Source organism: Bison bison, unplaced genomic scaffold, assembly GCF_000754665.1.
Source record: "Bison bison bison isolate TAMUID 2011002044 unplaced genomic scaffold, Bison_UMD1.0 scf7180017864460, whole genome shotgun sequence".
Classification (NCBI taxonomy): Eukaryota; Metazoa; Chordata; class Mammalia; order Artiodactyla; family Bovidae; genus Bison; species Bison bison.
In genome coordinates, this window is record NW_011495022.1 from 3,434,701 (window position 1) to 3,444,169 (window position 9,469).

At 34.0% G+C, this 9,469-nt stretch overlaps 1 protein-coding gene across 1 annotated transcript in view; it reads right to left on the reverse strand.

Moving 5' to 3' along the window:
* The window catches only part of AGPS (alkylglycerone phosphate synthase), a 130,361-nt gene that overhangs the window by 90,691 nt on the left and 30,201 nt on the right, over positions 1-9,469 (reverse strand). Inside the window, 1 exon segment of the mRNA XM_010859774.1 lies at positions 5,439-5,528. Within this exon segment, the coding sequence (XP_010858076.1) occupies positions 5,439-5,528 (90 nt within the window).

The window sequence follows — 9,469 nt, forward strand, 5'->3', positions numbered from 1 at the left end:
TATTTTTAAATGGCCAAATTTTCATTTTAGTAAACAAGTCTTATCATATGCCAGGTATTGTTCTAAGTTTGTTATGTATATTAACTTATGATAATGTTATAAAGTTGATATTACTCCATTTTGTAAAAAAAGAAAGACATTAACGCACAGAGACATTACATAATTTAAGAGGCTCAGTTCAGTTCAGTTCAGTCGCTCAGTCATGTCTGACTTTTTGTGACCCCATGGACTGTAGCACGCCAGGCTTCCCTGTCCATCACCAACTCCTAGATCTTGCTAAAACTCATGTCCATCCAGTTGGTGATGCCATTCAACCTTCTCATTCTCTGTTTTCTCCTCCTCCTGCCTTTAATCTTTCCCAGCATCAGGGTCTTTAAATGAGTCAGTTCTTCACATCAGGTGGCTAAAGTACTGGAGTCTCAGCTTCAGCATCAGTCCTTCCTGTGAATATTCATGATTAATTCACTTTAGGGTAGACTGGTTGAATCTCCTTACAGTCCAAGGGACTCTCAAGAGTCTTCCCCAACACCACAGTTCAAAAGCATCAATTCTTCTGTGCTTAGCTTTCTTTATAGTCCAACTCTCACATCCATACATGACTACTGGAAAATCCATAGCTTTAACTAGACTGATCTTTTTCAGCAAAGTAATGTCTCTGCTTTTTAATATGCTATCTAGGTTGGTCATAGCTTTTCTTCCAAGGAGCAGGCATCTTTTAATTTCATGGCTGCAGTCACCATCTGCAGTGATTTTAGAGACCAAGAGAATAAAGCCTGTCACCGTTTCTATTGTTTCCCCATCTATCTGCTGTGAAGTGATGGGACTGGATGTCATGATCTTCATTTTTTGGATGTTTAGTTTTAAGTCAGCTTTTTCACTCTCCTCTTTCACCTTCATCAAGAGGCTCTTTATTTAGTACCTCTTCACTTTCTGCCATAAGGGTGGTGTCATCTGCATGTCTGAAGTTATTAATATTTCTCCTGGCAATCTTGATTCCAGCTTGTGCTTCATCCAGACTGGCATTTCACATGACATACTCTGCATGTACGTTAAATACACAAGGTGACAATATACAGCCTTGACAGACTCCTTTCTCAATTTGGAACCAGTCCATTGTTTCATGTATGATTCTAACTGTTGCTTCTTGACCTTCATACAGGTTTCTCAGGAAGTGGGCAAGGTTATCTGGTATTCCCATTCTTTAAGAATTTTCCACAGTTTGTTATGATCCACATAGTCAAAGGCTTTAGTGTAATCAATGAAGCAGAAGTAGATGTATTTCTAACTCTCTTGCTTTTTCTATGATCCAACAGATGTTTGCAACTTGATCTCTGGTTCCTCTGCCTTTTCTAAATACATCTTGAACATCTGGAAGTTCTCAGTTCACATATTACTGAAGCCTAGCTTGGAGAATTTTGAGCATTACTCTGCTAGCATGTAAGATGAGTGAAATTGTGCAGTAGTTTGAGCATTTTTTGGCATTGCCTCTCTTTGGGATTGGAATGAAAACTGACCTTTTCCAGTTCTGTGGCCACTGCTGAGTTTTCCAAATTTCCTGGCACATTGAGTGCAGCACTTCAATGGGATCATCTTTCAGGATTTGAAATAGTTCAGCTGAAACTCCATTACCTCCACTAGTTTTGTTCGTAGTCGTGTTTCTTAAGGTCTACTTGATTTCGCACTCCAGGATATCTGGCTCTAGGTGAGTGATCACACCAACATGGTTATCTGGGTCATTATCTTTTTGGTATAGTTCTTCTGGGTATTCTTGCTACCTCTTCTTAATATCTTCTGCTTCTGTTAGGTCTGTCCTTTATTGTGCCATCTTTGCATGAAATATTCCCATGGTATCTCTAATTCTCTTGAAGAGATCTCTAGTCTTCCCCATTCTATTATTTTCCTCTATTTCTTTGCATTGATCACATGCAAAGACTTTCTTATCTCTCTGTGCTATTCTTTGAAACTCTGCATTCAGAATAGATCTTTACCATGACTGATAATTGGTTTGAAAAGTTTAAGAAATGATTTTTGTTGTAAAATATAAGGTGAGATCAATTTACCACCTTTTCTTAAGAGCAAAGTAGACTATATTATAGAAGATACAGAACCAGAGCAAACTTTCAAGACCAATGAAATCATTCTATAATGGAAAGAAAACTCTGTGGACACAAATATCCAAGAAGGAAGTGCACATCAAGATTTAACGTGACTACAGTGGTTTGAGACTTCATAATTCTTTCTACCATTTGACTTTCCCTCTGAGGCCTCTCACATGTGAACATTGAGCCCACAATCAACAGTGGCTTTTTTTCTTTTCCTTCTACTCAAAGTTAAAACTGACCAAAGTTATTGGCTTTTTACTCTGCTGGAACAAACTATCTTATGTTTACATACTGGTTTAAATTGTTATTTATGTGCAAATTGTCAAAATGCAAATTAAATATAAATGTTCACACTTTAGAAAAAAAAAGATTTAATGTGACTAAAGACAAAGTAACTCTCACTCTGGGGCAGTGCACAGAAGCAGCAGAATATTAGTAGATGCAACCATCTATCCTGAGACCTAGAGTTCCACAACTGCTAACCAATTTTAAAACTTTTTATAATGAAATAAAACTTTAAAAATTATGCTACTAAAAATACAAAGTGCAGGAAACCCAAACAAATTCTCTCTATTTAATCCCTAACTTATGCTTTGAAAGCTCCAATTAATGTATAACCACTTTTAAAGTCAAAGAATAATGACATCTTTCAAAATTTTTAGTTTATAGAAATCTATAGCATTAGCTCTGAAGTATTGCTTTCTGCTGCTTAAACTCAGGAGGACTCAATTCATTTGTATCTAGAAATAATAAGAACGGCAAGATTATAAATCTACAGGATTATAAACTGTCAAATTACAAATCTGTTCAGAAAATAGACTGTGTTCAGGGAAAATCTTCTTATTTTCCCCTGACATCTATGAAAGCTTATAATTGCTTCTAAATTAATGGCTGGGGTTGAAATGCCAAAGTTAACCTCCCCAAAATATATACAGACAACCAACCACATTCACTCATAAAATTTTTCTACCCTTTTAATGTTCTTGGATCAGAAATAGAGGAACCCCCATAGATTTTCACTGGGAGTCAGTTTCTGGCACCTATGGATTTCCCTTTCTTTTTTTCCAGCTCTGTTATCTTTCTTTCTTGTGGTATTTTATCCATGTTTTCTATGTGGTTATAGAAGGCAACCTTGGAGAAAGAAATGGCAACCCACTCCAGTACTCTTGCCTGGAAAATTCCATGGATGGAGAGTCTGGTAGACTACAGTCCATGTGGTCACAAAGAGTTGGATACGACTGAGCGACTTCACTTACTTACTTATAGAAGGCAAAGGGTCAGTCCACTACAATGCCAGAATAAAAGTCTTCACAAAGAATTTTTAAAACTGGACTTACAATCTAATATTATTAATACAAATTGGTGAATTGATACTGTGAATACTCAACCTTTCCAGTCAGAAATTTCACTTTCTCTTTTAGGTAAATCACAACCTTCTTATGATTCTGTCCTTTACCCCCACTCTGGAACAACAGGAACTTTAGTCATAGAGTATCTTTTTACAATATGACTAACTCTACTGTAGCAGTGTATAGAGTGTAGAAGGCTCCTATAAAGTGATTCCAGAGACTGGAAAGAGAATAAGATCAATACAATGGATAGTATGATATTTTATCAGCACAGTATAACAGAAATAGCACAAGAATGAACCTTAAAAGCACTTCAGTTTTAATCACAATTTCCCACTGCACAGGTGACCTCAAGTAAGGTGTTTAACCTCCCTCATCCGCAATCTCCTAATTATTTCTAAGAATACATCACTACCCACTTAGGGTTATTTTAAGATAACTCAATAGGAACTCAATAAATAATAGCTATTGTTATCTTAAAGAACATTTGTAAGTGTTTTCTAATTAAAAAAATATTAACCATTATCCCTAGGAGACTACAGAAAGCTATGATTCAATTCAATCCTGTTTATTATCCTGTCTGTGATAAAGTAATGGTGGGAATTGAGTATTATTCAGTTATTTGGTTTTAGTTATTAAATAATTTATGCAGCACATATTTAACCCTACAGCATTTAAATTCCATCTTCATGTTCACAGAATTACCCTTTGCATAGTGGGTAGCTCAGTGAGAAGCAAAGGTTACCTGTGCAGGCTCTGCCAGTCAGATGTACTCTTGTTTTCTTCCTTCTCCCTCACTGGACTTGGACTCAGGAGGCAACAGTGCAAAAGAAATGAAGCCTTTATGGAATCATTCTGCTTGGAAGGGCAGCAGCACTCTTCCAAAGTCCAAAGTCAACAGAAGAATTCTCTAATTCTACTACAACCTGAACAAAACTTTCTCTCATGATGACTGAATTCCCTCTGCTTTGAATTTATGCTCTCCAAACAATATATAAATTACAAATTTTGCTTTCTATATATCTTAAGATCAGAAAAGGCAATAACAAGTGTTCTACACCCTGAAAAAGAAATAATCTAATCATAAATGAATGCACCGGGGCTCTAATTTTTTTCTAATATCTTATGAGTGTTGCACATATGTCGGCCACATGTAACCTGATCCTTTCTGGAAAAACTGGCAAGTCAAGTGTCAGAACACCCAAAATAAAAGCCAGATCCTAAACAATGGGTATAAGGGTTCATACAGTAAGGTATAAATAGTTGTGACACTTTCTGTGATTAATCATTCACTTAACATACATACACTGCTAACATAAACCACTACAAAGCCACACTACTCCACAGAAAACAGGAGGTTTATGCTTTCAATGGTGCTGGGCACAAAGTGCCTATCTGCTCCTCACATAGAGTGAAGATGCTATGCCTTCAACACCCAAAGATAGAAAAATGAAGGTAATATCTGAGAAGAGAGGAAGTTGGTTTTTCTAAGTTGAAAAGATTCACTCCCCTCCCCCCAAAGATTTTGTAAAGCCATCTCTACATGACAAGTTTCTACTGTATTAGACATTATTCTACTGAAAATATAAACACTCAATCTTTAGATCCTGATTCAAAATACCTATAAAATGACATCTTTGACAATTAGAGAAACGGAATGTGAAATGGATAACCAGGTATTATAAAATTTCTGTTATATTGAGGAGTATGATAACAGTATTATATAATTGGTTTTACCAGGTCCTTTTAAGGGATATATATATATAGATGTTTAGAAGGGACATGACAATGTCAGAATTTGATACACAAAAGAAAAAGAAAAGCATTTATTACAAAGTATTAGTCACTTTTAAACCTAGGGAGAAGCCATTATATTATCTGCTCTACTTTTATGTATGTCTATTATTTAATGTTACATTTGTTATTTATGTTTAAAATTTTTCATAGATATTTAAATAAAAGGAACAAAACAGAATAAACCAGTTACCTTTTCCCAGTCAACTCAATTTGTCCTTTCTTATTGAAGATGAACTTGGAATCATTATATCCCCATCCATTCCATTTCATAACTTCTTGCCTAATAAGCAGAAAAATATATGAGATCTATGCTAAACATCTCAAAACTGAACAGTGCATCACTGACTATTAACTTTCACAATCATTTAATAGAAGACCTTATTCTACTAATATTATGTTGCCTTAAATAAAACAAATATATTAAAAATGTCTGTGCACGAATATTTCTAAATATAGAATCACTGATGGTCAGCACCTGCTTCCTAAAGAGCTACAGCCACTAAATTTAATGCATAAAAAGGAAAAAGGAAGAAAGAAGAATGGAAAAAAATTTTTAAGAGTACACATATGCTTCATTCTGTACATGTTATTGAGTTTGCATTATATAATGGTCTATATGTAATTTCCCGTTCAAATTTCACTTGAACAGGAAACAAATTTCTGCATAAATTAGAAAAATCACAATTATCAATCTTCTGTTAGAATAAAAAATACCAATTTACAAAGTCATTTTCATCAAAATCAATGACTCACCCATCCAATTTTACACATTACAAAAGAAGTAGACAGGCCTGGACCCATGTAGAACACAATAAGCAACCACACTGAAGTACTGTATCAGCATTAATACATATTTTAGCATGGTACCGTAGTACACTTGGGTCACTGAAATAAACTAATGGTGAATCTTCTTATTGCAAATTCAGCGATGCAGTTTATGATGAAAATAGCTGAAGAAAACTCTTGTCTATGAATAAAGTTACTTGCTTCATTAAAATTTCAAAATACATCACAGGAAAAAAATCTATGTGTGGTGATGAATGTTAACTAGATTTATTATGGTGATAAATTCACAATATATATAAATACTGAAACACTATGCTGTATACTTAAAACCAGTATAATGTTACATGTCATGTTTACTTCAATTTTTTTTAAATTTCAAAATAAACAATGATGTACTATTAAAGAGTATCCTAATTCTCCATAATTCTCAAGGAAGAAAATGACAGCTGACAAGCAAATCTTTTATTATAATCATAATTCTTTTCCTGATTCAAAGGCTTTTCAAACAAGTAGAATGCTAACACAATACAACTGAACCAAATACAGTCATTAATAGTGTATGAAATTCCTATCTGTACATAAAATTAAGAAAAGAAGCTAGGAATACAATCTTTAAAATTATAACTGCTATCAATAAAAACTATAGTCACTATACAAAAACAAACTATTCAAAAACATATGCTTTGTTTTCAAAAACATCTTAAACAGTATCAAATCCAGATATTAGATTTGCAGATGTGCCTGTTATAAACTACCACTCAATATTTTCTTCTTATGTCACAATTCTACCCCACAGTAGAGACAGGTTTTGCAAGACAGCTCTTGGAAAAAAATCTCTACAGAAAGATCTACTGTCATATGACTAATACACACTCGTTTTCTTAAGTTTATACAATGTAAAAACAGATTTGGTAATCAGTCACTTTGCCTTTTTTAATGATTGCATTCTCTTCACTTCTCTTCATTTTTATGAATATAACTTAGCTAGTATTTTTATATTTCCATAAGAGAATATGGAGATTTTAGCTACATCTTTACTTAATATTTTATAATGTGTGCATAAATTTTTATATATGAAATGATTTTATTAGTGAATTTAAACATTTGCCAGGAAATCACGCTATAAAATAGTAGTTTGGTATTACACAAAATAAATGCAAAAAGAGCAATACAGTCATTTTGCCTTGATATTACAATCATTAGCCATGGGAAATTATTTCACTACAGATCATGGATTTGGCATGTTTACACAGCTTAACAATGAACATCATTTTCCTTAAAAATTATACTTAGAATTTAAAAAACTTATCCCCAGATGGCCTCAAAGTAAAAAGCTAAATGTGATTACATGTGTTCACTCTTAACACTTCACAAGAAAAATTAATCGAGGTAAGCAGGAAATATCTGTTGCTGTATACTGAGAAATGAAGACATACTCAAGAGTCTGGAAATGAAATTCTCAGTTGGGTAATATCCTAAAGAACTTCCAAGCTTTCAACTATAGGCTAAGGTACCTTTTTCTCTTTTTTTCATTTCAATCAGAAATTCTACCTATGATATAGGCGTACCATATTCATACCAATTTTTGGAGGCTTCCCAGAAGTTGAAATAAAGGCATTTGTAATGCATTTGTGCCCCCCCCCAAAAAAATACAAGCCTATGTTGCTAAAATACTATATAATTAAAATCTATGTTAGCTCAAAACCAATCTTCTATTATTTTCAAAGTATTCCACATGTTAAATAAAAAGTAAGCAAATTTCCTAGGCTTCTGGTTTTAAACTTTTACACATATGTCCTTTCAAATGATTAATATTTCCTAAGACACTTACAGACAACTATGAGTACCTTAAACTTTAAAATAACTTCTTATGTAGAAGAATGTATTGAGAACACTGAAGGCCATTACAGTATTAACATTTTAAAAATTAAAGCAAAACTTTACATAGTCATAGAATTCGAAAACTACAAAGGTCCTTAGAAACTATCGAGTTCAAGTGCCTATTTCTCAGATAAAGAAATGTGAGCCCCATGGAACATACTCCAGGACAGATCACATCTTGGGTCACAAATCAAACTTTAGTAAATTTAAGAAAATTGAAATCATATCCAGCATCTTCTCTGACCACAACACTATGCAACTAGGTATCAATTACAAGAAAAAAACTGTAAGAAACACAAACACATGAAGATTAGACAACACATTTCTAAATAACCAACAGGTCACTGAAGAGATCAAAAGGGAAATAAAAAATTTTCTAGAAACAAATGACAATGAAAACATGACAACGCAAAACCTATGGGATGCAGCAAAAGCAGTTCTAAGGAGGTTTATAGCAATACAATCCTACCTCAAGAAACAAGAAAAACATCGAACAGATAACCCAACTTTACACGTAAAACAACTGGAAAAAGAAGAACAAAAAAACCCCAAAATTAGTAGAAGGAAAGAAATTTTAAAGATCTGAGCAGAAATAAATTAAAAAGAAATGAAAGAAACAATAGTAAAAATTAATAAAACTAAAAGCTGGTTCTTTGAGGAGATAAAATTGACAAGCCTTTAGCCAGACTCGTCAAGAAAAAAAGAGAGAAGAATCAAATCAACAAAATTAGAAATGAAAAAGGGGAGGTTACAATGGACAATGGAGAAATACAAAGGGTTATAAGAGACTATTATGAACAATATGGCAATAAAATGGATAACCTGGAAGAAATGGACAGAGTCTAGAAAAGTTCAATCTTAGAAAAGTTAGAACTTGAACTTAGAAAAGTTCAAGACTGAACCAGGAAGAAACAGAAATTATGAACAACCCAATTACAAGCACTGAAATTGAAGCTGTGATCAAAAATCTCCCCAAAAACAAAAGCCCAGGACCAGATGAATTCACAGGAGAATTCTATCAAACATTTAGAGAGAGCTAAAAAACATCTATTTCTGATTTATTGACTATGCCAAAGCCTTTGTGTGGATCACAAGAAACTGGAAAATTCTGAAAGAGATGGGAATACCAGACCACCTGACCTGCCTCTTGAGAAATCTATATGCAGGTCAGGAAGCAACAGTTAGAACTGGACATGGAACAACAGACTGGTTCCAAATAGGAAAAAGAGTACGTCAAGGCTGTATATTGCCACCCTGCTTATTTAACTTCTATGCAGAGTACATCATGAGAAACGCTGGACTGGAAGAAGCACAAGCTGGAATCAAGATTGCCAGGAGAAATATCAATAACCTCAGATATGCAGATGACACCACCCTTATGGCAGAAAGTGAAGAGGAACTCAAAAGCCTCTTGATGAAAGTGAAAGTGGAGAGTGAAAAAGTTGGCTTAAAGCTCAACATTCAGAAAACGAAGATCATGGCATCTGGTCCCATCACTTCACGGCAAATAGATGGGGAAACAGTGGAAATAGTGGCAGACTTTATTTTTTTGGG